The 24,181-nt window shown below is 39.7% G+C and overlaps 1 protein-coding gene across 8 annotated transcripts in view; it reads right to left on the bottom strand.

Annotated features, from left to right (window-relative positions):
* Positions 1-6,150: 6,150 nt before the first annotated feature.
* Positions 6,151-24,181, bottom strand: part of pot1 (protection of telomeres 1 homolog) — a 120,335-nt gene continuing 102,304 nt past the window's right edge. For all 8 annotated transcript variants that reach the window (XM_039761160.1, XM_039761161.1, XM_039761159.1 and 5 more), the window contains 9 exons: positions 22,716-22,801; positions 18,996-19,052; positions 18,362-18,518; positions 16,949-17,154; positions 16,693-16,828; positions 15,182-15,270; positions 14,817-14,911; positions 12,913-13,018; positions 6,151-6,457 (listed from right to left, as the gene is read on the bottom strand). In XM_039761160.1, coding sequence (XP_039617094.1) covers positions 6,357-6,457; positions 12,913-13,018; positions 14,817-14,911; positions 15,182-15,270; positions 16,693-16,828; positions 16,949-17,154; positions 18,362-18,518; positions 18,996-19,052; positions 22,716-22,801 — 1,033 coding nt within the window. In that variant the 3' untranslated portion in view covers positions 6,151-6,356. The remainder of the gene's footprint in view (positions 6,458-12,912; positions 13,019-14,816; positions 14,912-15,181; positions 15,271-16,692; positions 16,829-16,948; positions 17,155-18,361; positions 18,519-18,995; positions 19,053-22,715; positions 22,802-24,181) is intronic.

Here is a 24,181-nt window from a genome sequence, read left to right on the forward strand (position 1 = left end):
AGCACTGCATGAAAGTCAAGAAGCGGCCGCCAGCCCATCACTGGAACACCAGACATACAGTACATGTGCCCAGGCACAACCCCATTCACATGAACTTGGAATTGGCATTTCAAATTATATTTATGGCTTTGTATATGTGTTACGGAAAACATTATGCTAAGTTTTGGAGAAAGTATAAAATCCACACTTACAACAACTAGGCACATAATTCAAATCCATGAAGCCGCACTAGTAACAACTGACCTACCTTGCCGCCCTATAAAAGAGCTACTCATTTATACAGCATTCATTTTGCTAGTAAACAGCCATGTCATTGTTAATATTTTACGTTGCATGCTCAACAGTAAGCTCAGCACACAGCTTGGTCATATTACAACCGGAGTGCCGAACTCACAATGTGGTATACAAAGAGATCCTTAACAAATAATTATTGGTATATTTTCCCTCAGTTTAAAAAGGTTTAATTTTCTTCTTAATAAAATTTTTAAGGCAGTACTTCGCCGCTGCAATGCGCAGGTATTTTGCTAGTTGTTAATATTTTACAGCTCTACATTTCAGTCCACTTCACTTGCAGCTGCATTAAAAAGACTTTCCTTAAAAATGTTTGGAACTGCAGTTGACTTCAGTAATGGGCACTCGGGAACACGTTTCCTTTTCTTGTTTGGTTGCAAGTAGTTGTCCACAGAGCAATCAGCACTTCAGATGCACAGGTCTTTTTTCTGTAGGTCTTCTATTCAAGTGTTTACATCCAACCTAACTTAAAGGTATCATGATTACCACAAGGAAGCTGATGGAAACTGCAAATGCTTCACTTTTAAGTTTTAGTATATATCTTGGATGTTTGCATTTTCAAACCATTTACTCAAAAGACAAAATTACCCTAAGCAGCTTCAGACACGCGTTTGGTTTCTTGCTGATCAACTTCCTCATTTAAGTCTAAACTCCACTCACAATGGCGGCTGTGAGTAGATGGGCGAACAGGAAATGTATTCTTAAATCAAGAAAAATAGTTCCAGGAACCTGTGATAAACTAATTACTTCTACTTTCCTTTAGTTATAGCAAACAATGCCTCATAAATGTGGAAGGCATATTTTCTTGAATAGAAAGCTTTGCTGCTTCAAAGTGGTACATTTTAAAGCTTTGACATGCATGCATGGACCCAGGAACCCTTCAGGATCATTGTAGGATGCAAGGTATTTTAAAAATGGGTTAAAAAACGCTTTACTTTAAAACACAATTTTATGTTGCAAATTAATATATACCATGATTGTGAAGAAATCATTTTGACTTGAAAAGTATCTAGTTTATTTTTCAAGATACAGACTGCAGATTTCCATTACGGTAAGATGTCTCTCTGAAAGATGACCTAGCCAGCAAAAAAAGTAGCCAGCATCAAGCGAATATTGTAACTAAGATTTGATGAGTGAAGGTGTGTGAGATAGCAGACGCTACAAAAATGAGTTTTGGGTGAGCTGAATCCAACCTTCAAAAACAATTACATGTGAGTAACATCTGTGCACATTGGGAGCTCAGAATGCTGGCTCCTGAAATGAAGCAATCTTGAGCTAAAGAGTCTGAAATGGGAAGAAAAATTTGAACAGTGTCATAGCAGAGGATGAAACTTTGATATATCACTGTTTAATTTTTATTCTCCAAAACAAACAAAATCGAAGGTCCAAGCCCGTGTTGTTGATAAATGTTTATAGGGGTAATTCATTGATTACATGCCTCAAAAGGTCAGCCTAACTAGTCATTATTATGCTGATTTGCTTTGGTGTTTGCAGCAGTTAATCAGAAAAGCACCGGCAATTATTGTTGATCATTACTGTTCTGCTTAACTCTGCACGTGGTATTTGAAGAGATGTTACATTCATCCTTTTTTCCACACCACGCTGAATTCCCAGTCTCAGCAGCTGCCTGTGTGAGATGTGCTATGTGTATAATAAAAACTAAAAAGGTGGCACGGGCAAGAAAAAACATTTTATCCGAGTGGCACAAAAAAAAAGAATGGCATGACAAGCGAATTGGTGTTCCCGGGGATTATTTTGAAAAATACAACTTGTTTGATTTAGATGGCATTTCACTTAATGGATCAGGCTCAGAACTGTTTTTGATCACCTACAGTAAAGGATTGTAGGATATCTGGGCCTACTCCTTCAAAAACTACCCTGTGGTTATAAATTATGACTAATTCTGATATTCACATATCTGTAAATAGCAAACTAGTAAAAATAAATAAGAAAATATATACAATCTGGCTGATATCAATGTATCATAAACTGAATGCTAATTTTCCCAGTACAATTAAAGTCAGTGCACATTATCATGTTTGATAATAAGTGATTTAGAGAAATAAAGCACTAGAATATTACTTTTTATATTACTTTTTACTAATAAATAATAAAATAAAAATAAAATAGTAAAATATTACTTTTTACTAATAAAGCTTTATTGACTATCAATGTGGATGTAAGGCCTGTTATAGACCACATATACTTCTCATATTTAACATACACAACCATAATTGAACTGGCAATTGACTACTAGTAACAGTAGATCCTCTATTTTTATTTAGAATACACAGCATATTCACATGCTTGGAGGAATGTCCGATTCTCAATTTGTTGACAGCTTTGCCAGAAGGTGACAAAGCCCTGTCAAAGGGTGCTGAAGCTGCAGGAACACAGATGATGCTGTGCCAAGTGACTCCATTTTGGGAACCATTTTGCATTGTTGTTCCACTACATCACTGGATCTTCATCTCCACTTTGTAAAGCTCTGGCTCATCCCATGATGCAGTATGCATATATAATACCAAAAGCGTAATTTCAGAATTTGAAATACAGTAAACTGGCACCTGAATGGCTTTCTATGTATTTGACTACTGATGCACAGTCCTACCTGGGGTGGAAATCGAGTTAACAGTGCCTATTAAATGTGGTCTAATTATTTTAGATCACTTTGCAGAAATCTGTTTCTACTTTGATATTAAAGAGTCTTCCTGACTCAAATCAACTACTTTGTGTTTTATATTTAGGATTAATCTAGACCACTTTGCAGAGATCTGTTTGACTGTGACAGTAAAAGAGTCTTTTTCTATTGATCCATTTTTAAAAATGACAAATTAAGTTCACTGTGATTAAATGTTGTATAATAATAAAGTGTGAAAACTTACTAGGGGTCAGTACTTTTTAGGCACTGCATTACAAGGCTCATTTATACACTCCCTTACCTGGGAATTCATTAGTTAATTAGAAACATATTCAATAAACAGGAGACTTGTTATTAACTAATAATGTTAAAGAGAATGTCTGTGTAGTGCACTATGCTATTTAAGTGCAGATGGAAAGAAAAATTCTACTTTCTATAATATTTATTTTTCATGGTGCCATGTGCTGATAGACTGGCAATTCCAGGAGATTTAAGCATTCATGTTTGGTGTCTAAAAAAACCCCTGCTTAAAGACTTCCTAGGCCTTCTTTTAATTTTACTCAGGTAGTGTCATGTCCCACACATTAGGGAGGGCATGCTGTACATCGGTCTCTCTGCAAATAACTTTGAGCTCTCTGATGCCGGCATTTCTGATCACTTCGCTGTTGTTTTTGAAATCAGGTTTTTGCATCCGTCCATCAATTTCACTAAATCACAGTGCCTTTAACGCAGTATTAATGATGACACAGTGCACCATGTCTGTGATATGTTCTCTGACTTTCAATTACCCTTGTGTGTTTGGATATTACTGATATGGTTAAGCTTCTCGATCTCACTTGTAAGAATACTCTGGGTTTGGTTGCACCCTTAAAGTTAAGGAGAGCCAAGGTAAAAGCTAGTGTTCAACCCTGGCTTAATGACACCACTTGCACTCTCAGACAGCAATGTAGGCTGGCTGAGCGGAGGTGGAAAAAGGACAAACTGTAGGTCTCTTATGAAATTCTCAGAACTCGCTGGAAGACCTATCAAAATGCTGTGAGAGCAGCGAAATCAATTCTTTTATTTTGTTTAATTGCAAATGCTGCCTCGAGACCTAGGGTACTGTTTAGCACCATAAACACTCTCTTAAACTCACCTGTCAGTGGCTTCCCTGAGAGTATGCCTGAGACCTGTAAGCTTTTTCTCAGTTTTTTAATAAATAAAATCCGAGCCATTCGATCCACCATTACTCTTCCATTGTGGAATGACACCAGTCACTTTTAAGCCCAGTGCATAGCCAGTTTACTTCAATCTATTTTCTCTTCTCAGCTAGCTGATATAATCCTACATATGAAACCTTCCATTGTGATCTTCCATGTGATATTGTGATCTGCTGCGATAGTAGGGAGCAGGTTGAGAAGACCATGGAGAGGTGGAGATATGCTCTAGAGAGGAGAGGTCTGTAGGAACAAGACAGAATACATGTGTTTAAATGAGAGGGAGGTCAGTGGAATGGTGAGGATGCAAGAAGTAGAGTTGGCGAAGGTGGATGAGTTTAAATACTTGGGATCAACAGTACAGAGTAATGGGGATTGTGGAAGAGAGGTGAAAAAGAGAGTGCAAGCAGGGTGCAATGGGTGGAGAAGAGTGTCAGGAGTAATTTGTGACAGATGGGTACCAGCAAGAGTGAAAAGGAAGGTCTACAGGACAGTAGTGAGACCAGCTATGTTATATGGGCTGGAGATGGAGGCACTGACCAGAAAGCAGGAGACAGAGCTGGAGGTGGCAGAGTTAAAAATGTTAAGATTTGCACTGGGTATGACGAGGATGGACAAAGAGAAAAAGTCAGAGAGGCGAGATTGCGTTGGTTTGGACACGTGCAGAGGAGAGATGCTGTGTATCTATCCATTATTGACTATTATTAAAAACTGTCTAAAATCTGGTATAATACCAGATAATTTTAAACATGCAATTGTTCAGCCTCAGCTGCAGAAGCCCACACTTGATCCAACAATTCTTTCAAACTATAGCCCTATTTCTAAGCTCCTGTTTTTGTCCAAAATTATGGAAAAAGTGTTTTTTTGCAATTAATTTCATATCTGGAGGATAACAATTTATGTGTTTTAAAAAACTTCATAGTACTGAATCAGCATTGCTGAAGGTGAGAAATGATATTATATTATCCTTGGACTCAGGCTTTTCTGCTATCTTAGTTTTATTGGATCTTAGCGCAACATTTGACACAGTGGACCATGGGGTTCTGTTAAAACGGCTTGAGGAAGAAGTTGGCATTCAAGGCTGTGCATTTAAAGGGTTTGAGTCCTACCTTAAAGGTCGATCTATGTCTGTTAACATAGATGGTAACTTCTTTCAACCAGCTCCTCTCGTACAAGGTGTCCCACAAAGTTCTATTCTGGCTCCTCCTTTATTTTCCCTTTATCTGCTCCTCCCAAGGACCACCTTGCAAACATGTGATGTTATTTATCATTGTTATGCTGATGATATGCAGCTATACCTCAGTCAGTGCCTTGAGGATATTCAATATTGGATGGCACAAACTTTCTTACAATTAAATGAAAATAAAACAGAGGTCATTATTTTTGGTCCTACTACACCCGCAAGTTCAAATTGGCACACAGTTAGTCTCCTGGGCAGCAATGATTCATAATGATGTCAGAAACCAAGGTATCAACTTTGTGTTGTCACTAAGTTTTGAAATACAAAAAAAGAATGTACAATATTAGACGTTAAAATAGAATCTGAACTTAGGAATTTATACACATTTTAACAGCCTTTCTTTTATATTAAGAAAGTTTTAAAAAGATTTCTGCAAAATCTTCTAAGAAGAGATGCGATCAATATAAGATTGTTTAAATAAAAATACTTTCTTTAAGAGATTTGCACTTGATTGAATTTGTATTCCCAGCTAACACAAAATCATGCTTGGCACACATATAATGCCTTATTTTATTTAAAAATATTACATATCAAAGTTAAAATATTTAGAAATGAAATTAAATAGAATGTATTGTTATTACTGAAAACATACTCTAAAAATGAAGCCTGCTGGTATGTAAGAGAGACAGAAAGATAAAAACAAGTCAACACATAAATGTGCCAAAAGTGACATCTAAAGGCAGCCTGTTGAAATGAACAAAAAAGTTAAAGCAGATTGAAAACATTTATTAGATTAGAAATAATTTTGAACTCGGACAAAAAAAATGCTTTTTGATAATAAAAAGAATATAAATGGTTCTCTTTATTGAAAATACAAGTTATATTTATTATTGATGATATCTAAAAAGGTCAAAAAACAATGAACATTTGTATCAACACATTTGCTTATGTACATACTCCAAATAAAACTATTAGAACAGAACATCTTTTACTACACGGACACAATACGTAAAGTAATCTGATGCCAGTAAAACTAATGATGCTGTGGTTAAATCTTTTCAGCCAAAACAGTGTCAAATATTTGATAGGAAACTATTTGATCTTCAGAGGAATATGACTTGATGCAGCACTCAAACCATGGATGTTTATCTAATATAGAAGGAAAAAAAATAATTAATGATATATTTTCGGTTGTTAAGTGAATAAGTCAGTTAGTGAAGGGCTCTGTTTATGTGGAAAAGTAAAAAAAAAAAAAAAAGGTAAATGTTATTTCCAAAGTTATAGTTGAAACAGCACATCTTTCTTTTTATGTATTTTTCTCCAGTGTGGAAACTTTACTCATTAATTAGTTTTATTTTATTTACCCTTTATTTAATTCATTAATTTATTTAATTTTATTTAATCTTCAGTTTAAAAGAGTCCCACCTTGCCTAAAATAGATTCATTAATCTTCAATGACCCAGTTTCTCCTTCAGCATGAAAAGATTTCTACAATGTGATACTGTTAATTAGTTTATATCTTTTAAAAAAACTAACTTGATCGTACAGCCAATGTCATCTTACAATTGCACTTACAATTAACTGAAACATAAAATGGAACAACAGCACTCTGTAAAGAATGTCTTAAAAAGCCTTCTAGAGTTTTAATTCACTTTCTATCAGAATTTTAAAAAGCTTGAGGATGGATACCATTATAATTTAAAGCCAGGGTAGACTATCCAGATAGTAGCAGATTATGCAAAAAAGTCCACAACAGGGCTTATGCCAACTATCATTTCAGAATAATTAAAGTAAAATTATGCTTGCTTAATGCAGAATAATAGGTAAGTTTACTGTTACTGATACATATGTTTAATTCAAAGACAGTTAGTAATAACTTTATGGATTGCTTTCATTTATTTTGTGAGCCTGTTAAAAATGACTGGGCTGTGGGATGATGTAACATTTTCAATCAACCTCATACATAATGAAGTAGTAAATCTTAAATGCTAGGCTGTGTCAAAGAATCACAAGCACACTCATGCACGTATCCAAACTTACCTAGGGTGAACTTTACAGTTCTGAATTGCCATAAAATATACATTTTGGACATACTGGAATTAACAGTAAAAAAAAACCAAAAAAAAAAACCAACCAGACCCAGGATTTGGGAACTGCAAGACAAGAAAACTAAACTAACTAGTGGTTAATGGGCCAGTTCAAGAATATGCACATCCATAAGGTGTCATAATATTGCACATTTCACATCATTCCTCCTTAAATTTTATTAATGCTTGTTTTGATTAAAATAAGGAGAGGAAATTTTGAATGACTTTTACATAAACCTCTACGCTTAAGCTCCTTCCCTCCAGCAACTTACAAACAATCAGTAGAACCACAGCACCACCAGCTGACCAAGCTCTCATGCTGGCCATTAATGATTTTAGAAAATTTTTCATGAAAGTAAACACTTGTAAAGCTGCATATCCAAATGGCATCCTTAGATGTGCATTTAAAGTATGCTGTACTATGGAGGCAGCCATCATCTTCAGTATGTCACTGGTTCAAGCTACTATCGTTACCTGCTTTATTATAAGCACCACTGCTTCATTGCCAAAGAAATCTTTAATACAGAGCTGAATGAAAGCTTGTGGCACTCACCCCATATCATCATGAAGATCTATTATTCACAGCTTACATCAATTCTAGAATATCAGATGCACTGCCAACTGCACTCACATCAGTCTGACTATCATGCTATTAACAACAGAAGATGCAATTTCCATAGCCATCCATTCAGCACTAACTTGTTAACACAAAAGGCACACTTATGTGAGCATTTTGTTTATTGACTCTAGCTTGAAATTCAATACCTGAGTGGCAGACCTCACACTAACAGGCTTCAGGAATGCACATTCAACAGTATTATCTTTGCATAAACTTTGTGCTTAAGTGATTTCCTTTTATTAATGCAACACTATTGTCAAAGTAAACTAACTTCATCACAGTTCCATATCATAGGCTCTTTAAGGTAAAGATTCAAGATGAATTTGATTATATTTATAACATTTTAAAACATTATTAAATAAAAAAGATAAAACTAAATCATTTAGCAATTCAATTTACCTGGATTTTTTCCTTTGGGCACAGCATATTCATTGTCAATTCTAATTGTTCTTGAAGTACCTCACTTGCAATGACTTCCGCGGCACTGAATTTGAAGAACTTTTCCTAAGTAAATAAAAACATATTTATTAATTCACTTTTTACGTAGAAAAAATATTTTAAATTCCATTTCAATGGGCTTTTAATAATAATTGTTTATATACTGTGGCTGACGTATCCAGCCAGGAGGGCGTGAGGAGGGCTTGTGCCTCCTCCAGACCGCGAGGGGGCGTCCGTCCTGGTTCTATTGGGAGCCACGGGTCGAGAGCATGGAAGCCCTACCCTGTAGGGGCCCGTGGTTACCGCCAGGCGGCGCCCCGATGCCGGTTCATCCCGTGTGGCCCTCGGCGGGTGGAGCCCGGCGGGGCTTAGAGGACGGAGGAGGCGTGTGCCTCCTCCAGACCGAGTGGGGGCGTCCGTCCTGGTTAGACAGGGGGCCTCGGGTACAGGGCTTTGAAGCCCAGCCCTGTAGGGACCCGTGGCCACCGCCAGGCGGCGCCCGGTGCCTAATTATCCGGGAGCCGGCACTTCCGCCACACCAGGAAGTGCGGGGAAGACTTTGTGTGGCACCGGAGAGCTGCCAGGAAGACAGCCGACACTTCCGCCACGCTTGGGCGTGGCTAAGGACGGAACACCTGGGGCTCATCCGGGAGCCTTATTTAAGGGGCCGCCTCCCTCCAGTCATTGGTGGAAGTCGGGTGGAAGCGGACTGAGCTGGAGAGCGAGGACAGGAGGCGGCCAGGAAGAAAGGCACAGAACTGTGGGCCCTGGACTTGGGGGAATCAGTGCTGGAGGCACTGGGGTTCGTGAGTGCACGTGACATTTGTATATTGTAAATAAGTGTAAATAAACGGTGTGTGGGTGCAAAAATGATGTCCGTCTGTCTGTGCCGGGGCCAGAGTTTCACAGAGGCGTAGCCGGCAGGATGCTCCGCCTGGGTCAAGGCGGGGACCTGTGTTATTAAATCAAAAATATTCTGTGAACGGCCGGCGCGGCAACGGACCCCACACACTGGCGCGAGCGGCCGTGCTCAACCAGCGGGCGTTCGCCAGAAACCGCCACCGGACAGCGGAATTGCTTTCCCGTGCGGAGGAGGACCCGACATCGCCGGGCGCAGCGGGCTCCAGTCGCGCTGTCGAGACAGACAGCCAGGCGGCGTGGCAGCACAGAAGGCCACACCGAGGCGGGGCCTCGGCAGGGCGGATCCGGGAGGTAAGTGCCCTGCCCTGCATTCATCGGCCCTCGGGTCGGTCTTACCTTCATTTCTACAGGGAGGGGCGAGGCGGATCAGCGTCCGTGGCAGGAGCATGCGCGCCACGGGCTGTCGGCAGCGGGCGGCGGCGGCAGTTAAGAAGGCTGCGAGTCGGAGCTGCTGGCTCAGAATCGCCCGCAACCACAGCGGCGAAGAGGCACGTCTCCGCTTTTCGGAGCAGGGAGGCAAGATGGCAGCGGGCGGAAGTCCCGCCAGCTGACAGGCACGGATTGGCGGTGTGTCTTGCGTCCCGCCGATGATTGGATAGAGGCGGGCCCAAAGGCGCCAGTCTCGTGCCAAACCGAGACCCGATTGGGCCAGAGGAGTGGCCCAGAGGAAGCAGGCGTCGCGTGGAGCTGATGGACAGGTAAGCCCACCGGCGTCTGTCTCTCTCTCTCCACCAGCGGCTCGACGTGTGTCGGAGGAGTCCCTTCGGCCCGCCAAGCCATCTTTGGAGGAGTTGCTGCGTGTTCTAGTCGCTCAGTGCGAGCAGCTGATGGAGAAGGCGGTCGCGTCGGGAGTGACACCGCGTGAGACGGAGGAACGGCGCGGCGCTGGAACCGGAGGCAGGCAGAACACGGCGGGAGTGGTGAGTGTTGCCGTTCCCGTAAAGCAAGTGGGGAGGTTTGCCGAACATGGCTGTGACCGTTTACGGGACGATCAGCTCCAAGTAAGCAACCTCCGACAGCAGGCGCCAGTGCAGACAGCTAGCGGCGAGGAGCTCGAATATGCAGGGGCTGGTAGGATCGGGGCTGCTGAGTGCCCTGGGTCCTAGCGCCCTGCGCTCAAGCCTGCAGCTGTCTTCTGTCGCTCTGCCTGGGCGCAGACGGGGCTGGATTTGAGCTTTCGCTGTGCTCAGACCCAGACCGTCAGCGCGTCCAAGAAAAGAAGGAGGAACCGAAGGGTGAATGCGGTTCCTCCGATAGGAAGAAGCGCGGCTGAGTGCGCGTCAGGAGAAGGGCGTCCTCTGTGCGGGCAGAGGAGATCCCCTGGGCGGCTGGGCGAGCCGCCTGCGAGCGTGCCGCGGACAACAGGCGGACGGGCATGGAACCTGCGGCGGAGGACTTCAGCAGGCAAGTCAGGGGCTGTCGGAGGGGCAGGAGCACTGCGGAGTGCGGAGACCGGCAGGGCACTCGGGCTGAGTGTCCTGGCAGTGCTTCTGGCCCTCTTTTCTTTTTCCACAGGCCCGAAGCCCGGCGAGTGCTGAGGGCGGCGTCGTCAGGGACCTGCCCTCCTGAAGCGGGCGCTCGCGAGGGCTCCACGCCGAGAGGCCAATAGTGTCCCAACTGCGGGGAACAGCGGGCGGGCGGCGCAGACCACAGGGGCGCGTTTGCGCGGCGGGTGCGAAGCGGATGTCCCAGGGTGCCGTGTTGGACCCTGGGGGCATAGTAGGACCCTCACGGGGGCGTGCTGCCCTTTCGGGTTGTGCCGTTCGGACCCACGTGTCCTCGCTAGCGGTGGGGCACTGTGGCCGGGACGCCCAGGAGGACGTGAGGAGGGCTTGTGCCTCCTCCAGACCGCGAGGGGGCGTCCGTCCTGGTTCTATTGGGAGCCACGGGTCGAGGGCATGGAAGCCCTACCCTGTAGGGGCCCGTGGTTACCGCCAGGCGGCGCCCGATGCGGTTCATCCGTGTGGCCCTCGGCGGGTGGAGCCCGGCGGGGCTTAGAGGACCGGAGGAGGGCGTGTGCCTCCTCCAGACCGAGTGGGCGTCCGTCCTGGTTAGACAGGGGCCTCGGGTACAGGGCTTTGAAGCCCAGCCCTGTAGGGACCCGTGGCCACCGCCAGGCGGCGCCCGGTGCCTAATTATCCGGGAGCCCGGCACTTCCGCCACACCAGGAAGTGCGGGGCTGTGTGGCACCGGAGAGCTGCCAAGAAGACAGCCGACACTTCTGCCACGCAGGCGTGGCTAAGGGCGGAACACCTGGGGCTCATCCGGGAGCCTTATTTAGAGCCGCCTCCCTCCAGTCATTGGTGGAAGTCGGTGGAAGCGGACTGAGCTGGAGGCGAGGACAGGAGGCGGCCAGGAAGAAAGGCACAGAACTGTGGGCCCTGGACTTGGGGAATCAGTGCTGGAGGCACTGGGGTTCGTGCTAGGCTGTGTCAAAGAATCACAAGCACACTCATGCACGTATCCAAACTTACCTAGGGTGAACTTTACAGTTCTGAATTGCCATAAAATATACATTTTGGACATACTGGAATTAACAGTAAAAAAAAAACCAAAAAACCAACCAGACCCAGGATTTGGGAACTGCAAGACAAGAAAACTAAACTAACTAGTGGTTAATGGGCCAGTTCAAGAATATGCACATCCATAAGGTGTCATAATATTGCACATTTCACATCATTCCTCCTTAAATTTTATTAATGCTTGTTTTGATTAAAATAAGGAGAGGAAATTTTGAATGACTTTTACATAAACCTCTACGCTTAAGCTCCTTCCCTCCAGCAACTTACAAACAATCAGTAGAACCACAGCACCACCAGCTGACCAAGCTCTCATGCTGGCCATTAATGATTTTAGAAAATTTTTCATGAAAGTAAACACTTGTAAAGCTGCATATCCAAATGGCATCCTTAGATGTGCATTTAAAGTATGCTGTACTATGGAGGCAGCCATCATCTTCAGTATGTCACTGGTTCAAGCTACTATCGTTACCTGCTTTATTATAAGCACCACTGCTTCATTGCCAAAGAAATCTTTAATACAGAGCTGAATGAAAGCTTGTGGCACTCACCCCATATCATCATGAAGATCTATTATTCACAGCTTACATCAATTCTAGAATATCAGATGCACTGCCAACTGCACTCACATCAGTCTGACTATCATGCTATTAACAACAGAAGATGCAATTTCCATAGCCATCCATTCAGCACTAACTTGTTAACACAAAAGGCACACTTATGTGAGCATTTTGTTTATTGACTCTAGCTTGAAATTCAATACCTGAGTGGCAGACCTCACACTAACAGGCTTCAGGAATGCACATTCAACAGTATTATCTTTGCATAAACTTTGTGCTTAAGTGATTTCCTTTTATTAATGCAACACTATTGTCAAAGTAAACTAACTTCATCACAGTTCCATATCATAGGCTCTTTAAGGTATTTAAAGATTCAAGATGAATTTGATTATATTTATAACATTTTAAAACATTATTAAATAAAAAAGATAAAACTAAATCATTTAGCAATTCAATTTACCTGGATTTTTTTCCTTTGGGCACAGCATATTCATTGTCAATTCTAATTGTTCTTGAAGTACCTCACTTGCAATGACTTCCGCGGCACTGAATTTGAAGAACTTTTCCTAAGTAAATAAAAACATATTTATTAATTCACTTTTTACGTAGAAAAAATATTTTAAATTCCATTTCAATGGGCTTTTAATAATAATTGTTTATATACCCTAATAAGACTGTTGCTTATTAACAATAAGAAATGAACATCAGACAATGTCAAATTACTTTAAAAAAGGTAGGTCTAACAAGCCAGGCAGGCCTTGTATTAGCAGGCACAGGCAAACGTCTTTGTTTTTTTGAGAAGGAAAGTTTTCAGAAACCACATAATGCTCTAATAAAACAGCTGTCAAACATAGCAATTCATAATATCAGACTTTACCTACTATGGACATCAGGAAATTAATGAGTATGCAGTAATCCCTCGCTTTATTGCGCTTCAACTTTCATGGCTTCATTTTATTGCGGATTTTATATGTAAGCAGATCTAAATATATAACGTGGATTTTTCGCTGCTTCACGGGTTCTGCGGACAATGGGTCTTTTTATTTCCGGTACATGCTTCCTCAGTTGGTTTGCCCAGTTGATTTCATACAAGGGACACTATTGGCGGATGGCTGAGAAGCTAACCAATCAGAGTATGCAGTTAAGTTCATGTGTGCTGACTGGCTCAGCGACGGATCGCTGAATTCGATTCTGCGGCGTTAACCAGGAAGTCTCGTCTCTCTCATTCAGTATCAACGTGTTTCGCTGTGTAAAGAGTTAACTTTTGTGCTCTTTTGTGTTTATCTTTGTGCATAATCAAGGCCTTCGTTATGGCTCCAAAACGATCTGCTCCTGCTACTGCCTGCTACTGCTTCAGGTGCCGTGCCCAAGGTATTGCCAAAAAGGTAAAAGTTTTGGATATGTTGAAGGAAGGGAAAAGCTACACCGCTGTAGGACGCCATTACGGCATCAATGAGTCCACGATTCTTTTTATTTAAAAAGGAGGAAAAGAATACTGTATAAGATCTATGGCCGCAGTGTCCTTTTCACCAGGGTGCAAAACGAGTTGTAAGTGGACGTAATAAGGCAGTAGTCTGGATGGAATCTGCTTTAGGGATTTGGATTGAAGACTGCCGGAAGAAGAATAACGGCGGTGCTACACAGTCACCTGAAGAGGCTCCTTTAGAAGGGCTGTAACACTCTCCTTTGTTGTGCAGTAAAATTAAACTCATTGTTATCGGACAAGTCGTCGTGTCATTGTTGGTGAGTAACCATAATTAATTTTCTACTTAAAGTACTTAGTACATGTACATACTTTTAGTGCCACTGTACACACATTTACTATATACAATTTTTCTTGTATTGTACATATTTATTGCTGGTGGCCTGTCTATCGTAATGTCTGTAACATATGTGATATCGGAGACGCTCGATATCTTTAAAATAATATGTAGGTTTTACTGTATATAAACAGTGTGTTTAAATACATAATTTCAATGAATCTTACCTAATATCTAAGAGAATACAAAGGGTTTATGCTGTATAACTGTGCGGGGAATATTTATAAACAGTGTGGGAGAGTTTATAAGGGCTTAAAATATATAAAAATAACCATACAAACATATGGTTTCTACTTCGTGGATTTTCACCTATAGCAGGGGGTTCTGGAACTCAACCCTCGCGATCGAGGAGGGATTACTGTGCAGGGGTGGAAAAAAGTAGGTTTACAGTTATTCATGTGGAAAAAGACATGAAGGTTATGATTATTACAATAACCTTATTAACTCAATAGCTTTATTAACTCAAAAGAATTTCACAATGGCACAGTGCACTTTGGTACAATCTCATAAGTGCTCAAATTTACTGAGAGCTTATTTTACTTACAGCTTCTTCCCACAGCATTGCATCAACTGAAGCAGTCCCATCCTTCAACGTTAACTTTATCATGAAAACATAATGAAGTAAATGGATACCTAAAACTACAAACAAAACAGAAACATAAAAATCTATTTTATCTGGCAGATAGTATATAATATTGGAAGGAAAAAAAAAAAAAAAAAATATATATATATATATATATATATAAATATATATATATATATATATATATATATATAAAAATAATGAAAATGCACATTTACACCACAAACTGATTTAGTTGTAAAAATGTTCAATGTGATGTAGGACTATTTTTAAGATATCATATATTAAAAACAACACTTACTAAAGAATATAAAAAACATTCTTACTTTGGGATATGGTTGACGCGCTCCATGACTGATGTGTTGTTAACTGCTGTAAACAGTTAATATCTTGAACAACCGAACAATGCTTACATCTGAAAATAATCATAAATCACCTGCAGTGAAATATCTTATCACATATTTTAATCACTTGACATAGTTTATTTAAAGGATAAAAATAAACATTGATTAATAAATCCTGATATTTTATAGAAACTAAGCTGAAGGTAAAGTAATCATACTGACTTATTTGCAAAAGTATTGTAAAGATAGCCCAGTTGAGGGGCAAGTGTTAAGCAGATACAGTGGAACCTCGGTTTTCAAGCATAATTCGTTCTGGAAATGTGCTCGCAATCCAAAGCACTCGTATATCAAAGCGAATTTCCCCATAAGAAGTAATGGAAACTCAGATGATTCGTTCCACAACCCAAAACTATTTATATACAAATGATTAATACAAAATATAAAGTAAAAATACATAAAACAAATTAACCTGCACTTTACCTTTAAAAAGAATCATGGCTGGTGTGAGTGAGTTTCTAAACTCATGTGGGATTCCACCCAACGGGACGACACGCGGAAGGTGTCCCAAAGCAATCGCAGTCTCCCAGCGCTGTAGTAGTTCGCCGTATAAGCACATCCAAAAAGATCACAGACATGCTATAAGCGCCTGCCGTCAATGGGTGATACAAGGAACATCATAAAGATCCTGCTACAATAAATAACAGCGCTGTTGCTGTTTCAAGCTGAAGGCGGCTGGTGTTGTTAAAGTACTGAGACTCAGCTTCGTGTTTTGGGGCGCAAGATTGGGACTCGCACTTCACAGCATACACGTGTGTGCGCGTGCACACACACACACACACACACACACACACACATACACATACACACAGTCACAATGCTGTAGTAAACAGTATACGCTCGTATGGATGTTGACTATATGAGTGAGGCACACAGACTCAGACGGAGAATAGGAGACAATTGCCCTCAAGAGAAGAGAGACGCGCTGCGCGCGAGCAAGAGAGATAAGGAGAGAGAGAGGAGAGTGCGAGCGAGCGAGATAAGGTGAGAGAGACGCGGGGGAGCGAGCAAGAGAGATTAGGAGAGAGAGAGAGGCGAGTGCAAGCGAGCGAGATAAGGAGAGAGACGCGCGGGAGCGAGATATAAGAAGAGAGAGAGAGAGAGAGAGAGAGAGAGAGAGACGCGTGTGCGTGAGAGAGAAGAACCATCAGCTCAGTTGTGATCACATGACGTTCAGCAAACAAAGTGTATCCATACTGCTCATATTGCAAGACATCGCTCGTTTATCAAGTCAAAATTTATTAAAAAATTTTGCTCGTCTTGCAAAACACTCGTAAACCGAGGTTCCACTGTATATCTATTATAATTAGGACTATAAGAAAGTTAATAATATAGTATGTGCTTTAAAAAAGCCACAGACACATGTAATATATTTTATTTTACAAAGTTAAACTTGGACCGTTCTGTTATTGTGAAGATACCTTGTAAAAACATACCCATAATGTCTGAGTTGCCCTTGAATGAGAAATGGTGCAGACAGGTCTAATAAAGTTAACTTTTCTTCAGTGGAAGTAACTAAAATGATGTACCCAAATTTTCTTGAAAGTTGATTAATTTCATTCAGTGTTACTCCTGATACAGTTAAAAAGAGAATTATCTCATAATACAGTAGTCATGCAGAGTTTCATTTCAAATTACTGTGCATTCAAAATAAAGATATTATTTGCATGCACCTGATAATCTTTTACTTACGTTCAGTCAAGATCAATGTCTTTTCAGGGTCTTGAACTACATCCTCAAAATCAAGGAAATGTAATGCAATTTTATTTACATCTTGGTTCTTCTTGTCAAAAAGTACAGTATTATACCATGACATATTGTGAAGTTTTGAATTAAGAGGTTTCTTTGAAGCTTCTTGAAGCACATGTGCAATATCATCCTCATCAGGAACTTCTTGCCTAAATGTATATTGTAATGTTAATAGTTCAAAATTTGCAACATTTGTAGATTTTCACCTGACATATTACTCTTGATTAGAAATACGCACAGTATAGTAAGAATACACAATTTCAAAAAATAGAATGTACAGTATGTTATCTTTAAGGCTTGATGTGTTTTCTTGAGTATTCTATTTAAACAAGAGCTTAACTTTATTCTCCAGAATGAAGACTATCAATATAATTAACATATTTAAATATTTAAAACATGCATGTAAATCTGCTGAATATATCACAATTAATTTTGCTACTTACACACTGTTAATATTTGGTATAATTTATTAGGCTTGTTATTTAATATTTTAGGTGGTAGGTGTTCAGATATTCTATTTCCTCCATTGGTCTGAGGTATGGCTGTTTGGAATTGGCTTGACTCAGTGGCCTTTAAGTACCATGATGTCCTATTGGCTGTAGGGGTTGGACAGAAAACCCACAAATTTGCTTGCTCAACCACATTCTCTCTTTCTCTAACCAACATATGAAAAGAAACATCTCTTGCTAACCTGTGATGATGTAGAAGTATCTTTCTCTTGTTAACAACTGATGAAGACCATCACACCATGAACTGACAAGAACAGCACAATGAAGAGCACAGCTTCAGCCATATTGAGACAGGCTTGAGGCCTGTTCTGAAGAAAGCTGAGCACCAATGATGCCTTAACTTGAGACATTTTAAGTAACTAAAAGTCTGTGTGCCACCTGAGTTACACATCACCATTTTATCAGGTTGTATGGTTGCCAATATTCAAATGTACTTTGCATTTTGTTATTATTTATAAATATTATCAGTAATACATTATTTTATGTGTAACTTAACACCTGCTTGTCTTTTTACTACATCTAATTGCCTGATGTTATAGATATAGAAAGGAAGGTGGGGATAAGTTATGTACAATAATACCTTATAAACAGTGGTAAGTTTGTGAGATTAGGCATTCTAAGGCTACATATTAATAATACAATAGGGGAAAGTAGAGCAATATATATTACTCTACCAAGATAAAACACACATTTGCAAAAACATAAAAAATTTGACTGTGATATTCTAAATTCAGAGTCAATTTTTTGTCAATACCTTTACGCTACATAGAATTTTTGTAAAAGAAGTTTTTATCTTGTTTGTTTATTAGACAGCAAGGCTGTGTTGCCTGTCACTTTCAGTACTTACAATGTTTTGCATGTGTGACAGTAGAGTTTCACACACTGATATAACCTTTTTGGCTCATACGATTCAACCTTAGCTCTGATGCAGAATTTCTGTGGTGGTTTACAAGTCTTAACATTTATAAGAGGTGCTTTTTCCATATGTTGGTGAGATGTCAGCACTAAAGGAATAAAAACAAAGTCAGAAAACTATATGCTCGTATATGTTCCTATTCACAAAAAGAAACTGAGTTTACTTCACTGATTACAGCAAGATATAGGTTATAATGTTTAATTTACATTTTAACTTGGAGGTGAGATATATTAAACTATCTACAGTATAGTACACATTTAACTACTGCATATACTGTATATCAAAGTCAAAAATTTCTTTCAGAACTAAGAAAACTCTTATGTTTATATAGCATGACCAATAGATTAGTCAGAATGTGTCTTAGAAACATAGTTTAATTCCAAAAGGTCCAAAAACTTTTTTTGACAACTGCACATTAAAAAAACAAAACATTACTTAAAATTTTGAAATAGTGTTTTTTCTACCAAAAAAGCTGAAAAATATGATTTAATAAACATTTAAGGCATATTAAGTCTTCATTAATACTAGAAGTGAAACAGTAGAATTTCTCTTCTTTCCTTCATACCTGTTACAGACTCCTCCTGACACCGCTCTAACCGAGTATATATTTTTTCTTTATTGTCTGTAACAAAGACATTTATAATTTATCCCAACAGTATCATACACAATTTAGAATGTGCTTTACTTGATCAGCAAATAAAAGTGAATCTGTACAAATTAACATCACATATTGAAAATTTGCATAAAGCAACATCTATCCATCCATCCATTTTCCAACCCGAAGAATCCGAACACAGGGTCACGGGGGTCTGCTGGAGCCAATTCCAGCTAACACAGGGCACAAGGCAGGAACCAATCCCAGGCAGGGTGCCAACCCACTGCAGGACACACACAAACACACCAAGCACACACTAGGGCCAATTTAGAATCACCAATCCACCTAACCTGCATGTCTTTGGACTTTGGGAGGAAACCCACGCAGACATGGGGAGAACATGCAAACTCCACGCAGGGAGGACCCGGGAAGCGAACCCGGGTCTCCTAACTGCGAGGCAGCAGCACTACCACTGCACCACCGTGCCGCCCATATAAAGCAACATATTTCTAAATAAACAATTTTACAATTATGTAATAAAAAACAGTATGTTGGACCCTTAAAAAACTTCTGTTTCATCTACATTTCAAAAGTAATGCAAAATATGTTATGCAATTTATAAAGAAAACAGGTGTGGAGGGAGTTTTCAAGGTGGTTATAGCATGTGGAGCTCCAAGTAATTGAATGAATACAGTTCCTATGTTTAGTGCATCCAGTTTGAGAATAATATATCCAACAAAGATCAACTACTACTTCCCTCCCACTATTTAAAGAAAAACTTACATTATGAGAGGATATATACAAGACAGAATCACAAACAGATGACTTCTGTGTGTAACTTACATATAGAAGTGTCTGAATACTTGATTTATTTACAAGTGTTTTTTCTCCAGTCTCTGGTATTTCCCTCAAAATATTTTTTCTTTTCTTTCTTTGTAAGAGCATATAAGTGGTTATTGACGTGTCATATTAAATTAGTCTCTACAGATACTTGGTCATATGCAGCACTAACCCAGAAAAGGTCAGTAGGTAGTCACACTTAAAAACGTTTCTCATATTACTTAGGACAAGGAGAGATGTCAGATAAAATATTGTGAGAGCCAATGTTATTAAATGATTACAATCAATGCCAGTACAACATTAGAGACATCAGAGTGTTCAAGCACTAGAGTGGGATTTAGGTCTGTCATGACAGTTTAAACGCAGAACATATGGTCAAACTGTATTACAAGGGCAATGATCATAGATTTTCTTGATCCTATATGATATATGCTGATCATTTTTGTTTGACTATGGTTAAACCATTAATGGTGAAATTGACAAACCAAAAATAATGATTAAATACTGTGGGGCATATAAGGGTATCATATTATAAATTCAGCAGACAATTTTTTGGTACACCTGCTCATTAAGGCAAATAGCCTACTCTTCCAAACAGAACTATAATTGTTGGAGCTAGACATAGTGATTTCAGCATCTCAAAACTAGAGCCCTACTTGGATTTTGACAAACAAATGAGTGGAAAAAGAAAAAAAAAAAACATCCGGTTAAGTGGCATTTCTGTGAATGAAAACATCTAGTTAGTAAAGGAAGTGAGAGGATAATGGCCATAACAGCTAATTTCGACATTGTTATGCAGAAGAACATCTCTAAATGCACAACATATTAGTCCTTAAATTTGATGTGTTACAGAGGGAAAAGACATTGTGGGATTTCACCTGTCAGCTAAGAGAATGAAGACTGGGCCACACTAATCACCACAGCTGGATGATTTGAAAATTGGAAAAATGTGAGCTGGTCTAACAAATTTTGACTTCCACTGGGACATGCAGAATGTAGGGTCAGAATTTGACATAAACAACAAGCATCAATGGATCTATCCTGTTTTATGTCATCAATATAGGCTAGTAATGGTAAAGTAATGGTATAGGAAATGTTTTTGGTACACATTGTAAAAAGGCGCTATATAGGTGCCTGACCCGACAGACTCACAAAGGAGGCACTTGTAAAAGCAAAGCACTTTTATTTTTCTTCACCTGTGGGGCACGTCTTCCCTGTGATCCTCACAGGCACAACACAGTCCCCAGTACACCAAACAAATACAAAAACACACTCTTCTTTGCACTACCACCTCCTTCAAGCTTCGTCCTCCTCCTCCCGACTCTGGCCATTGTGTGGTGGCTGCTGGCTCCTTTTATAGTCCACCAGGTAGTTCCAGCTGCACTTCCGGGTGTGGAGAATATACTGCCCATACGAGCTCAGGAGTCCCAGCTACAGCACACCCTGGTGGCGCCTACAGGACCAAACAGGACTGCACCCAACTCCAATTCCCATGGAGCCGTGCGGGAAACCGAGGCACCACTCCAACCCAGGGGGGCGGCCATCTAGCAACCAGGGGGAGGTATTGCACAGTCCATGGCTGCTGTCCCTGAACATATAACTAAGGGGCAAAATGGCCGGACATGGACCCTGGCCATCCGCCACAACATTTAACCTCTTACTATCAATTAAGCATCACTGAATATCACTGCACACCTAAGCTTTCTTGATCACAATATAGATCCATCATTTTTCAAATGAATGCTTCAATGCTTTACGCCGTGTCACAAGGCATACATCACCATAAGCTGTTCCCAAAAACATGATAGCAACTTGAATTTGCTTTAAAGCCCGATACAATTTTGAGATCAGGTACCAATGCAATGCCATCCACAAAGAGTGTTTCCAGCAATATGCTGAATTCATATTTTGAAAAACTATGGCTGGTCTAGGGAGAAAAGGGGATCATTACTAGATAGGTGTACCTATTAAAGTGGCCACGGAGTATTTCAGAAGTTTTCACTGAATCATACCTAAAATTTTTGTTTTTGGACTATTTCTAACTGTATAATATGAGCACTAAGTTACTTCATAATTAAAGGAAACATTCTATTTCTTAACAAACTGAATCAATTACTGCACAATGTAATGAACAGTAGAACTAGAAAGTTTTAATCTTTTATGTGAATCACATAATTACCAACACAATGATAAAATGTCTTCCCAAATCAATTCATAAATAATCAAAATTAACTCACTATATAAGTAAACCTTTTTATTATCTTTGCAAGTATTTTTTTTTTCACAAAACTGATAAAGGGGCTAGATCATATATTTTTTCAGTGCATTATTTTTCACACCATTTTTAAGCAAGGAGGTAATTATTAAATTTAAGGTAAACTTACATGGCTATAACTTTCATCTATTTAAAAAGGATAAAAAGGATTACATTTATTTTCGAACCATTAGGTTTATAATAAACACAATAAGAAACTAATCAGAACAAAGCCACAGTTGAACTGGATCTTAAGCAATAAATAAATATATTCATACAGCCATTGATTTCTACAGAAGCCTCCATGACATTGAAAGAAAACAATTATGAAAGTTGTCTGAGAGGCTTATACTATATTATAATGTGACTTGGCCGGTAAAGGTGGAGAATGAAGCAAAGTCTGAATGGATGAAATAAAATAAATTAAAAAAATCAATGTTTTAATATTGCTACCTATACACAAAAAAGCATATACAAATGACACTAGTTTGTTAGGCTTTAATACAAACACAGAAAGCTATTGTTACAGTTTGAATTGTCTTTTTATGGCCAGCTAATCTGTATTCCCTTCAGAATAAGCTATTAAACAATCTTACCTGCTAATTCATTCAAAGGAGACGAAATACCTAACAAAGTAGAGTCACTTAAATAATTGCTGCTGAGCTCTGCAGACTCAAGAACCCTAGTTGGGAAAAAGATTATATATTTTTAATTACAAATCACTAAACAGACGTTTTTTAAAAGTAACATCAATGTGAACTCTAACAAAGGACAACAAAAAGCACTTTTTCAGAAATTGCCTCTGCTTATCATACAATTCTAGAAATACTTCTTACAAGTACAATAGTCTACTTATCAAACAGAATGCATTCAATACCATTATACTGTATACTTCCTAAAGATGCCTTTAAAATTAAAATTTTCACAATTTGTGTCCTAAAGAGCAAGTGGGAGGGAGTTTCTATGCATGTGACACTTTGCAAAATTTTTGGAATTTTTGCAAAAGTATTAAAAATAAAGTCTGAAATATCACATACTTTACTACTACTTTGTAGTAGTATATCTCAGTACATGACAAATCAAAGATAACAAATAGTTGATAATGATCAATAACATAATGGATGATTGAGCCAAATGATCACTGAAAACTGAAACAGGTACAGAATGAATCAAATTGGGTAAAGGACAACCAAAGTAAAAGGTGAGTGTGTTGCAGATGGGTCAGTTTAACCTCCAAATTAACAATTCTTTCAAAATGGCAACACTAAGCATAGCAACCAGGTACAAAGTGGTCATCCTAAATCAGCAAGGTCTTCCCCAAGCAGAAATTTCACAGGACACAAGAAACTAGAGAAGTGCTGTTCAAGGCTTTCCTGGAGGAGTGCAAGGAAAAGGGTAATGATGAGGACCAGAAATACAGTACAGTGATCCCTCGCTGTATTGCGTTTCGACTTTCGCCGCATCACTCAATTGCGGATTTTATATGTAAGCATATCTATACTAATTAAAGGCAAAGCCCTCACTGACTGACTGCCTGACTGACTGACTCATCACTAATTCTCCAACTTCCCATGTAGATAGAAGGCTGAAATTTGGCAGGCACATTCTTTACAGCTTACTTACAAAAGTTAAGTAGGTTTCATTTCGAAATTCTACATGCAACGGTCAGAACGGTTGACAACATCCACCATGTTGAACTTTCTTATTTATCACCCCATCTTCTCGAAATTTGGTAGGCAGCTTCCCTGCGCTAACTGAAACTGATGTACGTACTTATTTCGGTGGTATGACGCCACTGTCGGCCGCCATATTGAACTTTCCAACATCACTAATTCTCCAACTTCCCGTGTAGGTAGAAGGCTGACCCCATCTTCACGAAATTTGATAGGCGGCTTCCCTGCGATATCAACCTGATGTCCCTTTGAAATAGGAAGATCTCTACTACTATCAGTTCTGTACTCACAGAAACCACAAGAAGCCAAAGAGTCTGGAGAAATCTTGCCAGAAGTGGTCCTAATAGAAAACTGGCCAAGAGACTCTGCTATGCACAACACAAAGACTG

This window comes from Polypterus senegalus, chromosome 8, assembly GCF_016835505.1.
Source record: "Polypterus senegalus isolate Bchr_013 chromosome 8, ASM1683550v1, whole genome shotgun sequence".
NCBI classification, from domain to species: domain Eukaryota; kingdom Metazoa; phylum Chordata; class Cladistia; order Polypteriformes; family Polypteridae; genus Polypterus; species Polypterus senegalus.